Raw genomic sequence first — 22,322 nt, 5'->3', positions numbered from 1 at the left:
GGGGCGAAGTCGCTCCCAGGGTCTGAACTCGGCTGGACCAGCTGGGGAGCCGCGGAGCGAACGGGGCGCTGAGCCTGCAGGCCCCGTCGCAGAGCAGCGGAGCCCCCCGGCTCACGCTTGTGTTTTAACCCAGGCAGCCTGTTAAAGGCGCACACCCGGAGAGACCGTGGGATGCTTGGAGGTGGGGCACACGGCAGTGCCCCAGGGTAAGGGGCTGGCAGTGCCCAGGTGGTTCCAACCCTGCCAGTGCCCCACGGCCGATGTGTTTCGCTGGCGAACGTGACGTTCTGAGCTGGAGGAGACGTGCCGGGCAGTTGAATTGCTGGCAACAGAAATTTGCTGCTTGCACAAAGCCTCCCGCGTGCTCACGAGCAAACGCGAGTGCCTCTGGGAGCGCAGGCAAGTACCGGTGTGGGCAGGCGGCCAGTGGCGAGGGCCTGGTGTGGAGCCTGCTCAGAGCACTTCCAGGCACACACTTTCCCATCATCTAATTACCATTAAGAAAAGTATTTTTCAAGCATCTCCCACAGTTCAGCAGCAGGACACGGATTCCTCTGCAGAGAGTCCAGGGCCATTGCTACTGGCTTCAGTGTTTGGAACAATTCCTTAGCAAACCTCTCCCGACCAGCAGGTCACTGGCACGCTCTCCGCAGCTTAGGCAGCCTGCTGCCTCCATCCATGGCTCCCAGAACCAGGCACACGCACTGGGGTCTGGTCAGCTCCTCAGACCAGTGTGGAGGAGGGGGCTGTCCGTGCCGCTTCTCACACAAAGAACGGCTCCTCCCTCAGCGGGTGCTGCCCTGGAGCGTCCTCCTTGGAGCAGGGCACCTCTCTTGTGATAAGTTCGAATTTCCCCTGGGTGTGAGTGTGACGAAGTGGGGATTTTCCCTTGTTATCGTGTATGTGAGTCTTACTGTTGAGCCTCTGTGAGTTTAACTGTTTTGCATGAATACTGTGTGTGCCTCAGTTTCCCTGTGTGCTGCACCAATACCTCGGTGGTGGGAATAGGGGGTGTGACTTTGGCTGAGACCTCTGGGGCAGGTGAGGCTGCTCCAGCTCCCTGCACGTATGCTATGACTGGTGACAACCAGGTGACTCTTTGCCTGGGAAGTGAGACCAAGAGAAGGAGGAGCAGCAATGGGGGTATCTGAGGCTGTGTCGGCGGAAGCTGGCAGTCTGCTTGGGGGGACTGGAAGAGGGGGTGTCCAGGGCTTCTGGGCCAGGACTCCCCAAGATGGACATGGCTGAAAGTCACTGATTTTTGTGCTAACAAGTTCCGTTTTACACTGGCTGAGCGTCACGTCTGACTGCAGAGTTGGGGTGCAGGCCCCTCTAAATGGGAGGTTTATTAGTCGACAGGAACACAGCATAGAACAGAACTAGGCTGGGGAGCGGCCAGTCTCTGATCGCCACCACCTGGGCCGGCTCTGACTTTAGGCAGCTGCTCCCCATCTTGTGGATACGACAACCTCTGCCACCCCCACCTGGCATGTCCCAGCTTTTACAGTCGGCCCTGCATCCTGGAGGGGACCCAGCCCCCTCTTCCCCTGGGACACATGGTCCTCCCAGGTCTGGCTAATGACACAGATTTCGTCAATGGAGGCTAGGGTACAATTCTCAATCCTCCTCCTGTAAGTGATCCACCTGGTACTGGCATGTGACCGGTGCCTCCTTGAGGCCAAAAGGTAGGACCAGGGATTTGTACAGCCCCATGGCAGTGACAAGATCAGGTTTCAACCTGGCATCTGGATCCAAAGGCACCTGCCAGTAGCCTTTGTTGAGATCCCTGGTCGTGGGGTATCGAGTCCCCCCCAACTTGTCTAGGATCTCGTCAGGCCTAGGTATGGGGCAGGCGCCAGACCTGGTGGTGGCATTGAGCTTCTGATAGGCCACACAGAATCGGATTGACCCGTCTTTCCCGGGGACCAGCACCACGGGAGAGGCCCCGGGGCTGGTGGGGGGCTGGAACACCCCTAGAGCCAGCATGTCTCTGACCTCTCCCTCCAGGGCCTGGGCTGTGTTCCCCGTGACTCTGAATGGGGAGAGGGCTGGCTCCCGTCTCCACCCGGTGGACAGCCGGGTCAGTGAGCCCAGGCCGGTTGGAGAACAGCTGTGGGTACGAAGGGGGTAGCCGGTTACAGGCCCTCGCAGAGGCCCAGAGAGTCCTGGGCCACTCCCAGCTTTCCAGGCCCCGGCTATAATAAAAATAAGAAACGGCGACACATGAAAACAAAATAAGGCACCAAAAAAAAGTGTGAGACCTAATTTGAATATTTTTGCATTTAACGAAGGCTGTTCTAGCCTCTTCTGTGCAAATGCACTAATTACTGAGGAAAAATCTAGTATTGGTTTGTTTATATAATCAGCTGATCTGAGAGGACACGTTCATCACTGTCTAGTCTTGTGCCATCAGAACCGCTCTATTTTCATTAATATTTAGGAACATTTTAAACTCAATATGACAAAATCTATATCAGTTAACAAAAAAATTCTTTTACCAAATCTCATCTCTTATTTGCTTAAATGTGCAGCTCTAAGTTGAGAGAGTGTCACTTTGTTATGCTTATAAGAAGCACATGGCATCTTTTTCAGGGGAAAAGGCAACACACCGCGTTTGTGAAAATACAACAGTTACCACACGTGCGCGCACACACACAGTGTAATCTAATGGCCAGTTACACTGAGCACGCGTGAGGAGCTGGGCTCTGTCGGTCGCGATCCGATGCTCCGAGGCTTTGCAGGACTGAACCCAGAGTTCTATGGCAAAACACCACAGCTTTAGACTTGTAAATGCCCACTTTAGTCTATGGATTTTGCAATGTCCTTCTGTGATCGTTAGTCCTTTCGTGGGGTTAATCTCGGGGTTTTCCACTGTTATCTCTTCTTTGTTGTCTCACCTTCGGGGGTGTTTGCCTCACCTCTGAAGTTGTCAGTGCTGCTAACTTGTTTAGCATAAGATACAATGGATGTTTTCTGATTGTTTCCTGCTGTCTCTCCAAGTCTCTCACTTCTTCTTGACCAGCTGGACACTTGGGATGGCTTTCACACTCCTCCTTAGCCATGCACACATCCTTTACGCACACCAAACAGTTGTACAGAGAATTTCAGACAGGATTACATTTTTGAAAGGGTTATATGGTTACTAAAGAGATTACAAAAGAACCTTACACAACTTTGTTTGCAATGCAGATAAGAAACAAGACCGTATAGCAAACACTGTAATGAAAACTTATCCTAAAACAAAAGGTGACCAGAATCAGCCGTAAGGACTGGTCTGGTCGGTTCCTGCCTTAACATCAGTTCAGACACAGGCAGCCTGGCTGATGCATTTCAACCAATGGCCCCTTAGGCCATTGCTTTCTGCTATTCAAAAAGGATATGGTCAAATCATACATCAATACATTTAATACGTGCTACCAGGGGCGGCTCCAGGCATCAGCACGCCAAGCACGTGCGTGGGGCGGCCAGCCACGGGGGGCGCTCTGCTGGCACCGCGAGGGCGGCAGGCAGGTTGCCTTTGGCGGCTTGCCTGCGGAGGGTCCGCTGGTGCTGCGGCTTTGGCGGACCTCCCGCAGGCTGCCGCCGAATTCGCGGGACCGGGGACCTCCCGCAAGCAAGCCACCGAATTCGTGGGACCAGGGACCTCCCGCAAGCAAGCCGCCGAATTCGTGGGACCGGGGACCTACCGCAGGCTGCCGCCGAATTCGTGGGACCGGGGACCTCCCGCAGGCAAGCCGCCGAAGGCAGCCTGCCTGCCGTGCTTGGGGCGGCAAAATGCCCAGAGCCGCCCCTGCGTGCTACATTATTATATCCTTCATTCTAAACTATACACAATACAAACATAAACTCCTCCTGCTACAACATTTTGGTCTGCTAGGGATGCGCATAAAAACAAGTTGCAAAACTTATCAGATGCCCCCAAATTAACAAGTGTCTCAATGTGAGGCCCTCTTTGAGCTTGAGGCCCAGGCCAAATGGCCCTCCTGGCCCCCCTCTGATTGGCTGGAGAGAGGGGGGACTGATTCCAGCAAGGGCCGGCTCCTGTCTCAGGGAAGAGACCCACCAGGGGATCTTCTCCCTTCTCCCCCTGGCCACACACGGCCAGTACCAGCCTCTCCCTGTCACAGTCCGGCTCCATCATGGTGCCCTGGTCCCCTTGGTGGCTGTGAGCCCAGCTGGGCAGTTCCACCACATTGTCCTCATTCAGCTGCTTGATGCCCTAAACAGCTGTATGGCCTCAGGACCCAGGAAGGGGGCTAGACACTGGCGCCTTTCCGCAGGGCCAGCCTGGTTCCAATTGCCAGCCTCCCAAAGGCCGAGACAGGCATCTACATCCCCCCCCCCTTAACCTGGGGCAGCAATTTAGTGTCGAGGTTCCCTGCGGAATGGGCACCCCGGGGTCCATCCCCACCACCCCTGGCTGGGTCCCTCTGCCTCTCAGCTCAACCATCCCCAGTTCATGCTGTCGCCGTCTCTCCTGCTGGTCTGCTTCACACCTTCCCTGTCTCTCATGGGCCTCCGACTCCTTCGATCTCAGCTCCAATTCCATCCATCTGAGATCCACCAATGGGGAACCCGGTGGAGACCCCCTGCTGGTCGGGGACATGGGTCTCTGGGACGCCCAGCTGCTCCCAGCCTCTCTTGTGGCTCCAGCTTGGTCGGAAACCGGCTCCTTAGAGCGAGTCTCCTCTTCCAACTGAGCAATCAGTTGTGCCTTGGGGAGTTTTCCAATGCACAACCCTCTCTCTGCACAGCTCTACAATGTACTTCTTACGGAGATGGTTATAGGCCATCTCCATGCTGTTCCCAAGTGATCGCGGACTCACAGGCCTGTGTTCTCTCAGCACCCCACGGTCCCTGGGAGGAACCTCTTCAGTGCGGCAGCCCTTCTCGGGGGTCCACTCTCTCAGGGGCTAAGCCGTAGGCTCCTCTGCCTCCTGGAACCGCACCTCTCAGAGCCTCCAGCATGCCTGTCTCTCGCTAATCCCCCTTCATTTTACTGCTCCCCAGGCACTTACTGCAGGATGCTCTGTCCACGGAGTGCTGTTTATCCTACACTAACACCAGTTGTCACAGAGTCACCGAGCGATGCTCTGGAACTGCTCCATATGAACCCAGCCAGGACTCTGGGGGACCCTCCTCTCTCTGAGCAGACTGTCTCCAGGGCAAGAAGTTTACACAGCTTCCACCTTCCTGGGTCTGACCTTGGAGCATTCAGCATCCCCTGCCCCATTGTGCACTTCCTGCAGCGAGTCTGGCCGGGCAGGGGTCCTGGGGAAGCCAGTGGGCCCTGCACTCCAACTCCGCAGCCGGATGTGACTCTCAGCCAGCCAGTAACACAGAAGGTTTATTAGTTGACAGGAACGCAGCGTAGAACAGAACTTGTTAGCATGGAAATCAGTGACTTTCAGCCAAGTCCATCTTGGGGAGTCCTGGGCCAGAAGCCCTGGACACCCCCCCAAGCAGACTGCCCGCTTCCAGCGACCCAACCTCAGACACCCCCGTTGCTGTTTGTCTCGCTTCCCGGGCGGAGTCACCTGGTTGTCATCTGGTTGCATCCCCAGCCTGGGTCTCAGGTTACGAAGGGCACCATACGTGCAGGCAGCTGGAGCAGCTTCACCTGCCCCAAAGGGTCTCAGCCAAAGTCACACCCCCTATTCCCACCACCGAGGTATTGGTGCAGCACACAGGGAAACTGAGACACACACAGTATTCATGCAAAACAGTTAAACTCACAGAGGCTCAACAGTCAGACTTACATACAACGTAACAAGGGAAAATCCCCACTTTGTCTCAGTGAGCTCTCTGTAAGACATGAGTGCCAGATCACAAGGGGTCCCACCAACCTGGAGCAGGAAACGTCAGTGGGAAAAGGTGCAAAAGCGAGAGACTGTATTAGTTCAAACAAACAGGCCCCCTGATGGAACGCACAGACTGTGTTAAGATCATGGCTGATGAACAAATGGTAGGACTGGAAATCAGTGGCCCACAATTGGTGTGTTGGAGATTAGGTCTCATTTGTGGACAAAATAACGAGGGGATGAGTTATTTAACATTTGTATCAATGACTGGAAGAGAACATCAAATCCTCACTGATAACGTTTGCAGAGGAAACAAAAATTGGGGGGGGGGCGTAACTAATGAAGAGGACAGGTTGTGACGTTATTGATATAATCTGGGACCATATAGAACATGGGTTGCAACCAAGGTCCTGTAGTGGCACCAAATCTTGTATAAAGGGGGTCAAATGAGGTGTCTAAGACCAGGTTATGGGTTGCTGGTTAGGATTATGCTGTCTGTGTGCATGTGTCATTTTTGTAGTTGAAGTTATGAGTATTGGCTCTGTTCTGTCTGTACTTCAAACTTATGCTGTGCTTCTGGGTGACACCCCAGACAGGTTGGTGTTAGCTCTGCCTAGCCTGCTTGGTGGCCCATTAAGGACCATCAGCTACACAATTGACCCATTGAGAGAAGGCAGATACGCCTTGTGACTCAGCAAGTATACAGGGACTTGCCCATTGACTCCAGACTCCATTTTGCTGTAATTTTCCACAGTAAGGACAAAGAGGTTCTTACACCTGGAAAAGCTTATAAAAGGCTGATGCCTCATCTCCATCTGGTCTTCAATCCTGCTTCTTACCTTTGGAGGGACTTTGCTACAAGGAAGCTCTGAACAAAGGACTGAATGACCCATCCCAGCTGGGGATGTTCCAGAGACTTGATTTGAACCTGCAGTTTACTCCATCATGGCTACAAGCCTGAACTAAGAACTTTGCCATCACTGTATGTAACTGATTCCATTTCACCAAGTCTAGCTCTCGTCTCTACCTTTTTCCCTTTATGAATAAACCTTTAGATTTTAGATTCTAGAGGACTGGCAACAGTGTGATTTGTGGGTAAGATCTGATTTGTCTGTTGACTTGGGTCTGGGGCTTCATTCTTTGGGATTGAGAGAACTTTTTTCCTTTATTGGGATGTTGGTTTTCATAACCATTCATCCCCAGGACGAGTGGGACTGGTGGTGATACTGGGAGACTGGAGTGTCTAAGGGAATTGCTTGTGTGACTTGTGGTTAGCCAGTGGGGTGAAACCAAAGTCCTCTTTGGCTGGTTTGATTTGCCTTAGAGGTGGAAAAACCCCAGCCTTGGGCTGTAACCAGGGGTGAGCTGCAGCGGGTTCGCACGGGTTCGCGGGAACCCGTTGTTAAATTTAGCAGCCATTTTAGAACCGCTTGTTAAGGGCTGCTAAATTTAACAAAAGTTCCCGCCCACTCCTCTCCTGCTCCGCCCCCTTCTCCTCCCGCTCCCCTGCTTCCCGCGAATCAGATGTTCGCGGGAAGCCTGAACAAGCAGCATGGAGGCAGCCAGCAGGTAAGCTGGGGCGCGGAGGGGGAGGGGAGGTGCGGCTGGCTCAGCAGCTCCCGGTCCCAGACCGTGGCTCCCTCCAGCCCAGCGCCGGCCCGGGGAGTCGGGCCCCGCGGCTGCCGCCAAGCCCCGGTGCCGGCCCGGGGAGTCGGGCCGAGCGGCCGGGCCCCGGAGCCGGCCCAGCCCGGGGAGTCGGGCTGAGCGGCCGGGCCCCGGTGCCGGCCCGGCCCGGCCTGGGGAGTCGGGCCAGCCCGGGGAGTCGGGCCCCGGTGCCGGCCCGGCCCGGCCTGGGGAGTCGGGCCGGCCCGGGGAGTCGGGCCCCGGTGCCGGCCCGGCCCGGCCTGGGGAGTCGGGCCAGCCCGGGGAGTCGGGCCCCGGTGCCGGCCCGGCCCGGCCTGGGGAGTTGGGCCGGCCCGGGGAGTCGGGCCCCGGTGCCGGGCCGGCCCGGGGAGTCGGGCCCCGCGGCGCCGGTCGTGGTCCTGGCAGAGTGGACCCGGTCCCCAGGCAGTGTGGTAAGGGGGCAGGGAGGGGGTAGGTTGTGGGGGGGTGGATAGGGGTCAGGGCAGTCAGAGGGCAGGGAACAGGGGGATTGAATGGGGGCAAGGGTCCCGGGGAGCAGTCAGGATAGAGCAGGGTTGGATGAGGTGGTGGGGGCACTCAGGGACAGAGAGAAGGGGTAGTTGTATGGGGTAGGGGTTCTGGGGGGCCATTGAGAATGAGAGGAGGGGTTGGGTGGGGCGGCAAGGGGCAGTCAGGGGACAGGGAAGGGGGGGATGGGTCAGGGGTCTCGGAGTGTCTGTGTCAAGGAACATGAGGGGTTGGATGGGGCACGACACCCCCCCCACGGAGGGGGGGGAAGGAGGGAACCCGTTGTTAAAATTTTGGAGGGAGGAGGGAACCCGTTGTTAAAAATTTGGCAGCTCATCACTGGCTGTAACTGCCCTGTTTAAGCAATCTGTCCTGAATTGGCACCTCAGTTGGGTCCTGCCAGAACCGCATCGTTACACAGGTCACTGTGACACAGCGATCTGGCTCGCTTGGTAATCTGGGCACAAGCAAAAACTGTGCATTTGAATACAGGTAAATGTATAAATCTAGGAACGGAGACTGCAGGCCATGCATACAGGCTGTGGGCTCTATCCTGGCAAGCAATGACTCTGACAAGGATTTAAAGGTCATGGTGGATAATCAGCTGAACATGAGCTCTTAGTGCAACAGTGTGGCCAAAAGAACTAATGCGATCCTGGGATGCGTGAACAGGAATCCTGAGGAGCAGTGGAGAGGTGATTTTCCCTCTGTATTTGGCACTGGTGCGACTGCTGCTGGGATCCGGTGCCACAATTCAAGAAGGCTGTGGCTAAGTTGGAGAGGGGTCACAGAAAAGCCAGTAGGATGATTAAAGAAAACCTGCCTTATAGTGAGAGACTCAAGGAGCCCCATCTATTTAGGGTGACTCGATCCCCGTTGTGACGTTGCACTCCATATGTTTATGGAAATATGCTCATGAGTATAAATATACTGGAATACGCTTTGTGCTAGATATGCCATGTAACATACCTTTGCAATGATTATGATCTACTGAATATATTCATCCCATTTGTATGCATGTATCGTTTTTATATCTGAAGTTATGAGCGTTGGCTCTGTGCTTGCATTTGAAGTGTTTGCTGTAGGAAGCACATAAGGGAGGTTTGGCCAACATATGGTGAAGGGGTTATTCAGGTAACTGGGACTACTTAACTACGACAGAAAACCAGACTCCAACGTGAGGCTGCAGAACTGGAATTAATCTGCAAACTGGATACCAGCAGATTAGGCCTGAATAAAGACTGGGAGTAGTTGGGTCATTACAAAACCTAAACTTAATTTCCCCTATACTAATTTCTCGCTCCTGTTACTCACACCTTCTTGTCAACTGTCTGTAATGGGCCACTCTCATACCACTTCCAAAGTTATTTTTCCTCTCTTGGTATCCTGCTGTTAATTGATTTATCTCGTTAGACTGACCTCACACTTGGTAAAGCAACCCCCATCCTTTCATGTATTTATACCTGCTCCTGTATTTTTCACTTGATGCATCTGATGAAGTGGGTTCTAGCCCACGGAAGCTTATGCCCAAATAAATGTGTTAGTCTCTAAGGTGCCACAAGGACTCCTTGTGGTTTTTGCTGATACAGACTAACACGGCTGCTACTCTGAAACCTAACTACAATGGACTTTAGGAGACGCCAATCCACATCTGAGCTTTCCTGGGAACGTTCAAACTAACATGTAAACAATGGCATCGGCCTGCAAAAAGCTGAATCATTCATGGATACGTGACTTGCCCAGGTGGCTACAAACTCCATCTTGTTTCTGTGATTTTGCACAGAAGAACAAAGGGGGTTTCCGCCCACAACAGAGAGAATAGAAAAGGCCCTGGAAGCCCCTCCATTTTCTCTTCAGCTGGCTCAAGAGACAGCTTCTCCACCCCAAAGCGATGCCTGAAAGAAACTGGAACAAAGGACTGTACCTATGGGGTGTGAGTGATTGCTGGACCCAGGCCATAAACTACAGCTTTGGTCTGAAAAGGGTTGTACCTGAGACAACATCTAGGGTGAGAAGTTAGTATTTGTAACTAGAGCCTTAGTGAGTTAAGTTAGCCTTGTGGGTTTTGTTTTATTTTGCTTGGTAACTTACTTTGTTCTGTCTGTTATTACTAGAAGCCACTTAAGTCCTAGTTTTTATACTTAATAAACAAAAGTGATTTTATTAATTAACCCAGAGTAAGTGATTAATACCTGGGGGAGCAAACAGCTGTGCATCTCTCTCTATCAGTGTTATAGTAGGTGGACAATTTATGAGTTTACCCTGCATAAGCTTTATACAGAGTAAAATGGATTTATTTGGGGTTTAGGCTCCCAGAAAGACTGAATACTGGGTGCTGGGAAAGTCCTTGTTAACTGAGAAGCCCCTGGGCTAAGTGAATCTCCGTTTCTGTGAACTGCAGGGGGCCACGGCCCAGCCTTTGGCCTGTGCTGGAGCTGACTGGTGTGTCTAGCTCAGCAAGACGGGAGTGGAGGGAAGCCTTTTCTGGCAGGGGGGTTTGTTCTCAGTGGTATCCCAGCACATCTCGTGACAGTCTTGAGGGAGTTTCTGTGACCAAACCCGTCTATAGGTACCTACATGGGGACCAAATATTTAATAACGGGCTCTTCAATCCAGCAGAGATCCAGTGGCTGGAAGATGAAGCCAGACGCATTCAGACTGGAAGTGAGGTGTACGTTTCTGACAGGGAGGGGAATTAAAGACTGGAACCATTTACCAAGGGTCGTGGTAGATTCTCCATCACTGGCAATTTTCCAGGCCAGCCTGGCTGTTTGTCTCACGGCTCCGCTCTGGGCGTAATTCAGGGCCAGGCCCTGGCCTGTGTTCTGCAGGGGGTCAGGGTCCCTGCTGGCCTCGGGAGCTATGAATTGATTCCACCCCCCACTTCCCCTTTCAGGTTCCGAAGAAGGAGACCGGGGGGGCGGGGGAAGCTGGCGCCTGCGACGCCGGCTGACTGAAAGAGGAGAGAAGGGGAAGGAGCGCGCTTGGCTGTTGTGGCTGCCACCCCACCGTCTCCTGGAACCCTGGACCATCTTCGTCCTAAGCCAGAGCTTCCTGACCACTCGGGGCCAGAGAGAGGGACCCAGATGACACCACTGGCTCCGGCTAACTCCTGATCACCATCTGGGATGGGAGCCCCCACCCCCAGTGGGTTCTTTTCCTTCCCCACCTTATTTCCTCTCTCTTTTTCCTTCTGTCTAAGCAGCCTCTGGCTTAGCCCGCCAAGACTGCACATTGTGTAACACGGCTGTGAGCATGTGACCAGGCATGCAGCTAAAAGCGAGGCCCTAGGGGGTTTGCCAGGCCCCGGAGTGGCTGATCGGCCCGTGTGCTTGTCACACTCCGGGGTGCAGTCCAGACCAGTGCAGGGCTGTGTCACGCCTGCCCTGCAGGCTGTGGTGGTGTCGCTCACAAACAGCAGGTCCCACCCTGAGTGTCTGTAGAGCCGCAGCCCTGGTCCGGTGGCTCTGACACACCAGCCACCCCCTGGCATCCAGCAGCCTTGGTTACTGCCTGCAGGGTGACCCCAACACACTCCCAGTCCCGGATTGTCCCCAAATCGTGTGTTCTGCACGTCCAGCCCTCTCCGGGGCAGCTCAGACAGTAGAAGGCTGTTGTCCCTGTAAGGGGTCAGTATCCAGCAGTTCGCTGCTTTAACTGGAGCTACCCAAACAGCTCCGTTCAAACACAACACTGGGTTAGTTTAGAATAAAAATAAAACAAGTTGATTTAGCTCCAAAGAGGTAGGTTTTAAGTGAGTACAAGTGTAAGGCATTAAAGTCAGAAATGGGTACAAGAGAAATAACGATAAAATTCTTCCTAGTAGCTAAAATGTAACAAACCAGACTTGGTTCAAGGTAAAATCCTCACCGCATGTTCCCAGCAACAGGGGGACCAAATTCACAGATCAGGATCCCCCCAAAGTCAAGGTTCCTTTGTCTTCTTAGGTGAGAGAGAGAGAGGGAGATACTGGGATGTTTCGCCCCACACGTTTACAGTTCAGTCACCCTTCGAAATGCGTTTTCCTGAGGGTCACCCCTAGACAACGTTCCCTCCTGCTGTGGGGATGGAGACATGGAGTCTCACGGGGAAAGAGGTTCCATGTTGTTGCTAAAACACAGATTGATCTGTTCCTTCCCAGAGAACGGCCACCGGAGCCGTGACTGCCCATTACCTGGCGAGAGGTGTCAGCTTGTCCATCTTTGAGGAACAGGTCTACCCTGCCTGGACTTGTTGGACTTGCTCAGCACGGGGCAGGAGCAGTGACTGCGGGTGGGGAGGGGGGGTCCTGCCGGAAAAGGGAAGCGTTTGAGGGGGCAGGGCAGGCTCTCAGTCAAGTCTGCCCTAGCTGTGGAGCAGGGGGGCACTAGGACCCTGTGGCAGCAGTTGCTGCAGGGAAGCAGCATGGAGGAGACCAAGACAGGGAGGCTCTGCTCCTTGGTCCAGGAAAGGCGAGTGGGGGGCGGGGCCATGGGATACTGGGGGGGGGGCGGCCCCAGGTTTTGGTGGAGCTGGGCCCCTGGCTCTGAATATCGCGGGTGCCCGAGCACCACGTGGGGATGGAACTCGCCGCCTGTGCACCCGAAGGCTCCTCACTAGATGTCCGGGGGAAGCTCCTGCTGACCCTGCTTAGTCCACATGAAAGTCTTGCTGGATACTTTGTATTTCAAAAGCTTTGATTATTTTTGCTTCTTTTGTGTCTCTTTCACGACAGGTTAGAAGGGTGTTTGACGGCGTGTTTGCCATGGGCTAAGCAGGATGAGGCCGTTGTCTACTGAACCCCAGACCTTCTGTAACGCTGTTTAAAGCTGGACAGTGCCAGGGCCTCGTGAACACCTTTGACGCTGTGGGCCCCTTTATTCCTCTGCATTAATCCAGCCCCCCCTTGTGCAGACGCACGCAGAGAACGAGTTCTGCAATGGGTCATGCTCACAAGCGACTCCTGTTACCTTAGGCCACAGGGCAGGGGATCGGCTGGCCCAGGGGGGCTTTCCTCCTCTGGGGGCAGGAGACTGCTGGCTGGTTGAGCAGGGCAGGGAAAGGGGGTTTCAGAATCACACAGTTCCATTCCCCTTGTCACCCCTTCCACTCCGCCCGTACCGGATCTCCCACCAGCTGCTGAGGGGTGACCCAAGGCATTGTGGGATTGAGGAGGATCCCACTGTGCAGCATGGCAATGGCTAGTAACAGCATCAGACAGAGCCAGGAACCCTTCCCAGGTGCCCATGGGGAGGGACCCTCAGCCACCGGGAGTCAGAGCCCTGCTGGGACCAGGTGGAGAGCGTGCCCAGCCCCATACAGCAGAGCACGAGACCCCGCATGGGACCTGCTGCCCTCTGCCCATCCAGCAACGCTGCCCGAGGCCTGTCGGCTTTGTATTGGGAGGCTCTGAGCACAGGGGACCCCTTGCCAGCACCAGGAAACCCTCCCCCCCCATGCTGCTCTCAAACAGGCCCCGCTGCTTGGCTGGCTATGAGAGGAGCAGGCGGAGCTGGGGGAAGTGGGGGTGCAGGGCAGCTTGTGCTGAGGCGTCTGCAGACGGCCCAGGGCCTGGCTCAGCACCCCCCAGCTGCAGAGGAGCAGCCATGCCAGCGCCGGTGCCGCAAACTCTGTTGGGCCTGAAACTCACTAGGGGCATCCTCGTGCATCAGCCCCAGAGCGAGAGACACTCCAGGGAGAACAGGGAACTTCAGTTTTCCTTGGCGAGAGCCCAGCTCCCTCTCTCTGTGTCGGGCAGGGTCCGTGGGGCTCCGGGACCAGAGCCCGGCTCCCTCTCCCTGTGTCGGGCAGGGTCAGTGGGGCTCCGGGACCAGAGCCCGGCTCCCTCTCTCTCTGTGTTGGGCAGGGTCCGTGGGGCTCCGGGACCAGAGCCCGGCTCCCTCTCCCTGTGTCGGGCAGGGTCCGTGGGGCTCCGGGACCAGAGCCCGGCTCCCTCTCCCTGTGTCGGGCAGGGTCCGTGGGGCTCCGGGACCAGAGCCCGGCTCCCTCTCCCTGTGTCCGGCCAGCTCCGTGGGGCTCCGGGACCAGAGCCCGGCTCCCTCTCCCTGTGTCGGGCAGGGTCCGTGGGGCTCCGGGACCAGAGCCCGGCACCCTCTCCCTGTGTCGGGCTGGGTCCGTGGGGCTCCGGGACCAGAGCCCGGCTCCCTCTCCCTGTGTCGGGCAGGGTCCATGGGGCTCCGGGACCAGAGCCCGGCTCCCTCTCTCTGTATCGGGCAGGGTCCATGGGGCTCCGGGACCAGAGCCCGGCTCCCTCTCCCTGTGTCCGGCCGGCTCCGTGGGGCTCCAGGATCAGAGCCCGGCTCCCTCTCCCTGTGTCCGGCCGGCTCCGTGGGGCTCCGGGATCAGATCCCGGCTCCCTCTCCCTGTGTCCGGGGGCTCCGTGGGGCTCCGGGATCAGATCCCGGCTCCCTCTCCCTGTGTCGGGCAGGGTCCGTGGGGCTCCGGGACCAGAGCCCGGCTCCCTCTCCCTGTGTCGGGCAGGGTCCGTGGGGCTCCGGGACCAGAGCCCGGCTCCCTCTCCCTGTGTCGGGCAGGGTCCGTGGGGCTCCGGGACCAGAGCCCGGCTCCCTCTCCCTGTGTCCGGCCAGCTCCGTGGGGCTCCGGGACCAGAGCCCGGCTCCCTCTCCCTGTGTCCGGCCGGCTCCGTGGGGCTCTGGGATCAGAGCCCGGCTCCCTCTCCCTGTGTCCGGCCGGCTCCGTGGGGCTCTGGGACCAGAGCCCGGCTCCCTCTCCCTGTGTCCGGCCGGCTCTGTGGGGCTCCGGGATCAGATCCCGGCTCCCTCTCCCTGTGTCGGGCAGGGTCCGTGGGGCTCCGGGACCAGAGCCCGGCTCCCTCTCCCTGTGTCGGGCAGGGTCCGTGGGGCTCTGGGACCAGAGCCCGGCTCCCTCTCCCTGTGTCGGGCAGGGTCCGTGGGGCTCCGGGACCAGAGCCCGGCTCCCTCTCCCTGTGTCGGGCCGGCTCTGTTGGCCTAACAGGGAAAGGCCGCAGAGTGAGCCCCTCGGTGCCCTGTTGCACTCAGTGCAGGAGCAGGCTGCTCCGTTGGCACTTGGGACTGGGGGGCGTCTCTCGCTGGTGTCCCGCAGCCCTTGGGTCTCTGCGTCGGGCGCGCTCGGAGCTGGCTGGGGAGAAGGGGCCAATTGCAGGCTCGGTGCAGAGCCCAGCTGTGCTTAGAGGAAGTGGCCCAGGAAGGTTTGCACAAGCCGGTGAGACACACGTGACCCTGGCAGCTCAGCGGGAGGAACTGGCTGCCACACCGCGCAGGGACGGGCGCATCGCTGCCATGGCCCCCTGGCTGCCCACCAAGAAGGAGAAGTATGGAGTTGGTGAGTGGTGCTACCTGGGCTGCAGCCTGGGCCGCCCTGGCTGGGGGTGACTGGCCCCCTGGGGCACCACAGAGCCTGTCGGAGCTGGGCGGGGCCGGGATGCCCAGCTGCAGGGTGGGGCTGCCGATTTTATAGCTATGAACCCTGTCTGGGCAGGTCTGGCCTGCAGGCCCTGCCAGCCGGGCACAGGGCCCCACGTCCAGCGAGCTCAGCCCCTGGGCTGGGGAGTGAGTGGGCCCAGGTACCTGTGCTGGGGGGGGCTCAGGGGGGCTGTCTGGGGGGGGGGCAGGCGCTGAGCGGTGTCTGGGTTCGGGGGTGGGGAGGCTGAGCAGCATCAGGCTGAGCAGTGTCTGAGCTGGGGGGGGCTGAGCGGTGTCTGAGCTGGGAGGGCCAGGGGCTGAGCGGTGTCTGAGCTGGGGGGGGCTGAGCGGTGTCTGAGCTGGGGGGGCTGAGTGGTGTCTGACGGGGCTGAGCGGTGTCTGAGCTGGGGGGGGCTGAGCGGTGTCTGAGCTGGGGGGGGCTGAGCGGTGTCTGAGCTGGGGGGGCTGAGCGGTGTCTGAGCTGGGGGAGCTGAGTGGTGTCTGACGGGGCTGAGCGGTGTCGGGGGGGGGGCGCAGCTGAGCGGTGTCTGGGGGGCCAGGGGCTGAGCGGTATCTGAGCTGGGGGGGGTTGAATGGTGTCGGGGGGGGGCCGCGGCAGAGCGGTGTCTAGGGGGGGCCAGGGGCTGAGCGGTGTCTGAGCTGGGGGGGCTGAGCCGTGTCTGGGCGGGGCGGGGGGCTGAGAAGTGTCTGAGCTGGGGGGGCTGAGCGGTGTCTGGGGCAGGGGCTGAGAAGTCTCTGAGCTGGGTGGGCTGAGCTCTGTCTGGCGCAGGGCCTGACAGCAGTCAGGCGGGTCCAGGGGCTGAGCGGTGTCTGAGCTGGGGGGGCTGAGCGGTGTCTGAGCTGGGGGGGCCATGGGCTGAGCGGTGTCTGAGCTGGGGGGGCTGAGCGGTGTCTGAGCTGGGGGGGCTGAGCGGTGTCTGGGGGGGGCGGGGGCTGAGCGGTGTCTGAGCTGGGGGGGCTGAGCGGTGTCTGGGCTGGGGGGGCTGAGCGGTGTCTGGGGGGGGCAGGGGCTGAGCGGTGTCTGAGCGGGGGGGGCTGAGCGGTGTCTGAGCTGGGGGGGCTGAGTGGTGTCTGACGGGGCTGAGCGGGGTCGGGGGGGGGGCGTGGCTGAGCGGTGTCCGGGGGGCCAGGGGCTGAGCGGTATCTGAGCTGGGGGGGGGTTGAATGGTGTCGGGGGGGGCGCGGCAGAGCGGTGTCTAGGGGGGGCCAGGGGCTGAGCGGTGTCTGAGCTGGGGGGGCGGGGCAGTGTATGGGGGGGGCCAGGGGCTGAGCAGTGTCTGAGCTGGGGGGGCTGGGCGGTGTCTGGGGCAGGGGCTGAGCGGTGTCTGGGGGGGCCAGGGGCTGAGCGGTGTCTGAGCTGGGGGGGTTGAATGGTGTCTGGGGGGGCCGCGGCTGAGCGGTGTCTGGTCTAGGCGGTGGCTGGGTACCGGGGGGCTGAGTGGTGGGGGTGGGGTGTCCTCGTGTCTCCCGCTCCCCAGTGCCATGTTCATTTGCCCTGGGAGGTGCCCGCTCAATGCTCTGGCTCTGGGGCTGGGTCTGGGGGTGCTACAGACCCACGGGGTGCGCTTGTCCCAGGGGCTGTGAGCTGGGGACAGGCCTGGGCTCCCGCCCCCCACGCTGGCCGTTGAAAAGCTGACTGGCGAGCGGGGTAACTGCTGACCCCTGAGGGGAATTGAGAACTGGGGCGATGTGCCCAGGGCCGAGGTGGATTCTGCGTCTGTCCCGGAGTGTGGGGGAGTCCGGGCCCGGCACCCCCCACTTCCTGCGATTCGCCGGGACTCTCAGCCAGCCAGTAACACAGAAGGGTTATTTAGACGACAGGAACACAGTCCAAGACAGGCCCTGCAGGTACAGACAACGGGACCCCTCAGTCAGGTCCATCTGGGGCCCCAGGGAGGCCACAGCCCTGTTGGTCGGGTCACCCCTCTCCATTTCCCAGCCAACTCCAAACTGAAACTCCCCCAGCCTCTCACTCAGCCTCCCCCCGGCTCCTCCCCCAGCCATTGTGTCCTTTGTCCAGTGTCCCTGGACAGCTGTTCCCTGGCCTCCAACCCCCCTCCTGGGGGCTCAGGTTCCCTGCTCAGGTATCTCCCTTCCCCAGAGCAGGGCCCCCAAACTCCCCTCCAACCCCCCTCCTGGGGGCTCAGGTTACCTGCTCAGGTATCTCCCTTCCCCAGAGCAGCCGTCCCAACTCCCCTGCACCCTTCCCAGGTCAATACTCCCCCTCAGCATTCACATCACACAGCCGGAACATTCCCACTTCCTCACACCGTCCCTGACAGGTCTTCGGTGCAGACTGGCTGCTTTGCTAGCAGCTGTTCTCCCGGGTTCTCGTGGGCCGGGCGTGGCCTGGGCCGGCCCCGCTCACGCGAGACAATCGCAGGGTGCCCTGTGGCGTGCGAGTAGGGTGACCAGATGTCCCGATTTTATAGGGACAGTCCTGATTTTTGGGTCTTTTTCTTATATAGGCTCCTATTACCCCCCACCCCCTGTCCCGATTTTTCACATTTGCTGTCTGGTCACCCTACGTGCGAGGATGAGTTCTACCCACGGCCCCGCTCACGCTGGACAATCGCAGGGCTCCCTGTGGCGTGCGAGGATGAGTTCTACCCCCGGCCCCGCTCACGCTAGACAATGGCAGGGCTCCCTGTGGCGTGCGAGGATGAGTTCTACCCACGGCCCCGCTCACGCTAGACAATGGCAGGGCTCCCTGTGGCGTGCGAGGGTGAGTTCTACCCCCGGACCCGCTCACGCTAGACAATGGCAGGGCTCCCTGTGGCGTGCGAGGATGAGTTCTACCCACGGCCCCGCTCACGCTGGACAATCGCAGGGCTCCCTGTGGCGTGCGAGGATGAGTTCTACCCCCGGCCCCGCTCACGCTGGACAATGGCAGGGCTCCCTGTGGCGTGCGAGGATGAGTTCTACCCCCGGCCCCGCTCACGCTGGACAATGGCAGGGCTCCCTGTGGCGTGCGAGGATGAGTTCTACCCCCGGCCCCGCTCACGCTCGACAATGGCAGGGCTCCCTGTGGCGTGCGAGGTTGAGTTCTACCCCCGGCCCCGCTCACGGTAGACAATGGCAGGGCTCCCTGTGGCGTGCGAGGGTGAGTTCTACCCCCGGCCCCGCTCACGCTAGACAATGGCAGGGCTCCCTGTGGCGTGCGAGGGTGAGTTCTACCCACGGCCCCGCTCACGCTAGACAATGGCAGGGCTCCCTGTGGCGTGCGAGGATGAGTTCTACCCCCGGCCCCGCTCACGGTAGACAATGGCGGGGCTCCCTGTGGCGTGCGAGGATGAGTTCTATCCCCGGCCCCGCTCACGCTGGACAATGGCAGGGCTCCCTGTGGCGTGCGAGGGTGAGTTCTACCCCCGGCCCCGCTCACGCTAGACAATGGCAGGGCTCCCTGTGGCGTGCGAGGATGAGTTCTACCCCCGGCCCCGCTCACGCTAGACAATGGCAGGGCTCCCTGTGGCGTGCGAGGATGAGTTCTACCCACGGCCCCGCTCACGCTAGACAATGGCAGGGCTCCCTGTGGCGTGCGAGGGTGAGTTCTACCCACGGCCCCGCTCACGCTGGACAATGGCAGGGCTCCCTGTGGCGTGCGAGGGTGAGTTCTACCCACGGCCCCGCTCACGCTGGACAATGGCAGGGCTCCCTGTGGCGTGCGAGGGTGAGTTCTACCCCCGGCCCCGCTCACGCTGGACAATGGCAGGGCTCCCTGTGGCGTGCGAGGATGAGTTCTACCCCCGGCCCCGCTCACGCTAGACAATGGCAGGGCTCCCTGTGGCGTGCGAGGATGAGTTCTACCCCCGGCCCCGCTCTACACGCTCCGTCCCCCCAGCAGGGACCCTGGGCTCAGCCCCTGACTCAGGCGGGTCACACATGGTGCACGGCGAGCCAGGCCCGCAATGCCCTGGGCAGCACTGCTGCTCCCCCATGCGCCCCGCCCCCGAGGCAGCGCCCTGCACAAGGCGGTGTCTCCGGCTTACACCTCTTCCCCTTCCCGCTGGCTTTGCCCAGCTCCCGGAGCCACTGGAGTCCGACCTTGAGCCCTGGCCTATGACTGCAGCGTCCCTGGGGAGGGGCAGAGATGGCGGGAGGTGACAGCTGCAGAACTGTGTGTGCAGCACCCGCGGGTGCCCTGGGGCTGAGCGGCTGCTCCCCATTCACAGGTGCTGCCGGCTGAGTCGGTGTCCGCTCCTCACTGGCTCCTTCTCACCTGCCCTTCCCCCCAGGCCCAGAGACAGGGCAGCAACCCCCTGCCCCCTCCGGGCTGCCCCCGAGACCCCCCTGTACCCTCTGGGCTGCCCCTGAGACCCCCCTGTACCATTTGGGCTGCCCCTGAGACCCCCCTGTACCCTCTGCGCTGCCCCCGAGACCCCCCTGTACCCTCCGGGCTGCCCCCGAGACCCCCCTGCACCCTCCGGGCTGCACCCGAGACCCCCCCCCGCACCCTCCGGGCTGCCCCCGAGACCCCCCTGTACCCTCCGGGCTGCCCCTGAGACCCCCCTGTACCCTCCTGGCTGCCCCCTTGAACCCCACGGAACCCTACGGGCTGCCCCTGAGACCCCACTGGACCCTCTGGGCTGCCCCCGAGACCCCCCTGTACCCTCTGGGCTGCCCCCGAGACCCCCCTGTACCCTCTGGGCTGCCCCCGAGACCCCCCTGCCCCCTCCGGGCTGCCCCAGCGACCCCCCTGCCCCCTCCGGGCTGCCCCCGAGACCCCCCTGTACCCTCTGGGCTGCCCCCGAGACCCCCCCCCGCACCCTCCGGGCTGCCCCCAAGACCCCCCTGTACCCTCTGGGCTGCCCGCGAGACGCCCCCCGCACCCTCCGGGCTGCACCCGAGACCCCCCCCGCACCCTCCGGGCTCCCCTGAGACCCCCCTGCACCCTCTGCACAGCCCCCGAGACCCCCCCGCACCCTCCGGGCTGCCCCTGAGACCCCCCTGCACCCTCCGGGCTGCCCCCGAGACCCCCCTGTACCCTCTGCGCTGCCCCCGAGACCCCCCTGTACCCTCGGGGCTGCCCCCGAGACCCCCCTGTACCCTCCGGGCTGCACCCGAGACCCCCCCCGCACCCTCCGGGCTGCCCCCGAGACCCCCCTGCACCCTCCGGGCTGCCCCCGAGACCCCCCTGTACCCTCTGCTCTGCCCCCGAGACCCCCCCGCACCCTCCGGGCTGCCCCCGAGACCCCCCTGTACCCTCTGCGCGGCCCCCCCGACCCCCCCCCGCACCCTCCGGGCTGCCCCCGAGACCCCCCTGCACCCTCCGGGCTGCCCCCGAGACCCCCCTGTACCCTCTGCACAGCCCCCGAGACCCCCCCGCACCCTCCGGGCTGCCCCCGAGACCCCCTGCACAGCCCCCCGAGCTCCCCACCAACAACACGTGCCTGGCATGGGGGCCGTACTGGTCCTCAGGGGCAGCAAGTGGGTGCTGAGCAGCGTGGGTGGGGTTGGTGCGAGGTCTTGTCTGTGCAGCCAGAGAGCCAAGCCTGGCCTCATAGTCTCAGGTTGCATCACGATGGCAGCGTGTGCCGGAGCCAGGAATAGAGCCGGGGGCTCCCGCGCTGTGACCGGGGGAGGGACCGGAGCCAGGAATAGAGCCCAGGGCTCCTGCGCTGTGACCGGGGGAGGGGCCGGAGCCAGGAATAGAGCCGGGGGCTCCCGCGCTGTGACCGGGGGAGGGGCCGGAGCCAGGAATAGAGCCGGGGGCTCCCGCGCTGTGACCGGGGGAGGGGCCGGAGCCAGGAATAGAGCCGGGGGCTCCCGCGCTGTGACCGGGGGAGGGGCCGGAGCCAGGAATAGAGCCGGGGGCTCCCGCGCTGTGACCGGGGGAGGGGCCGGAGCCAGGAATAGAGCCAGGGGCTCCTGAGCTGTGACCGGGGGAGGGACCGGAGGCAGGAATAGAGCCGGGAGCTCCCGCGCTGTGACCGGGGGAGGGACCGGAGCCAGGAATAGAGCCGGGGGCTCCCGCGCTGTGACCGGGGGAGGGGCCGGAGCCAGGAATAGAGCCGGGGGCTCCCGCGCTGTGACCGGGGGAGGGGCTGGAGCCAGGAATAGAGCCGGGGGCTCCTGCGCTGTGACCGGGGGAGGGACCGGAGCCAGGAATAGAGCCGGGGGCTCCCGCGCTGTGACCGGGGGAGGGGCCGGAGCCAGGAATAGAGCCGGGGGCTCCTGAGCTGTGACCGGGGGAGGGACCGGAGGCAGGAATAGAGCCGGGGGCTCCTGCGCTGTGACCGGGGGAGGGACCGGAGCCAGGAATAGAGCCGGTGGCTCCTGCGCTGTGACCGGGGGAGGGGCCGGAGCCAGGAATAGAGCCGGGGGCTCCTGCGCTGTAACCGGGGGAGGGGCCGGAGCCAGGAATAGAGCCGGGGGCTCCTGCGCTGTGACCGGAGGAGGGGCCGGAGGCAGGAATAGAGCCGGGGGCTCCTGCGCTGTGACCGGGGGAGGGACCGGAGGCAGGAATAGAGCCGGGGGCTCCTGCGCTGTGACCGGGGGAGGGACCGGAGGCAGGAATAGAGCCGGGGGCTCCTGCGCTGTGACCAGGGGAGGGTCCGGAGCCAGGAATAGAGCCGGGGGCTCCTGCGCTGTGACCGAGGGAGGGACCGGAGCCAGGAATAGAGCCGGGGGCTCCTGCGCTGTGACCGGGGGAGGGACCGGAGCCAGGAATAGAGCCGGGGGCTCCTGCGCTGTGACCGGGGGAGGGGCCGGAGCCAGGAATAGAGCCGGGGGCTCCCGCGCTGTGACCGGGGGAGGGGCCGGAGCCAGGAATAGAGCCGGGGGCTCCCGCGCTGTGACCGGGGGAGGGGCCGGAGCCAGGAATAGAGCCGGGGGCTCCTGCGCTGTGACCGGGGGAGGGGCCGGAGCCAGGAATAGAGCCGGGGGCTCCCGCGCTGTGACCGGGGGAGGGACCGGAGCCAGGAATAGAGCCGGGGGCTCCTGCGCT

General features: G+C 61.0%; 1 protein-coding gene across 3 annotated transcripts in view; it reads left to right on the top strand.

Annotated features, from left to right (window-relative positions):
- LOC123370842 (dedicator of cytokinesis protein 2-like) overlaps positions 1–22,322 on the top strand; it is a 336,056-nt gene that overhangs the window by 3,571 nt on the left and 310,163 nt on the right. For 2 of the 3 annotated variants that reach the window (XM_045017656.1, XM_045017655.1), the window contains exon 1: positions 15,201–15,275. In XM_045017656.1, coding sequence (XP_044873591.1) covers positions 15,233–15,275 — 43 coding nt within the window. In that variant the 5' untranslated portion in view covers positions 15,201–15,232. Of the gene's footprint in view, positions 1–10,848; positions 11,100–15,200; positions 15,276–22,322 lie in introns of those variants that run through there. The other variant, XM_045017657.1, reaches the window with a different exon arrangement.

Source organism: Mauremys mutica, chromosome 5 (assembly GCF_020497125.1).
Source record: "Mauremys mutica isolate MM-2020 ecotype Southern chromosome 5, ASM2049712v1, whole genome shotgun sequence".
Lineage (NCBI taxonomy): Eukaryota > Metazoa > Chordata > Testudines > Geoemydidae > Mauremys > Mauremys mutica.
The sequence above is the reverse complement of the archived record's forward strand: the minus strand, read 5'-3'. Positions and strand labels throughout refer to the sequence as shown.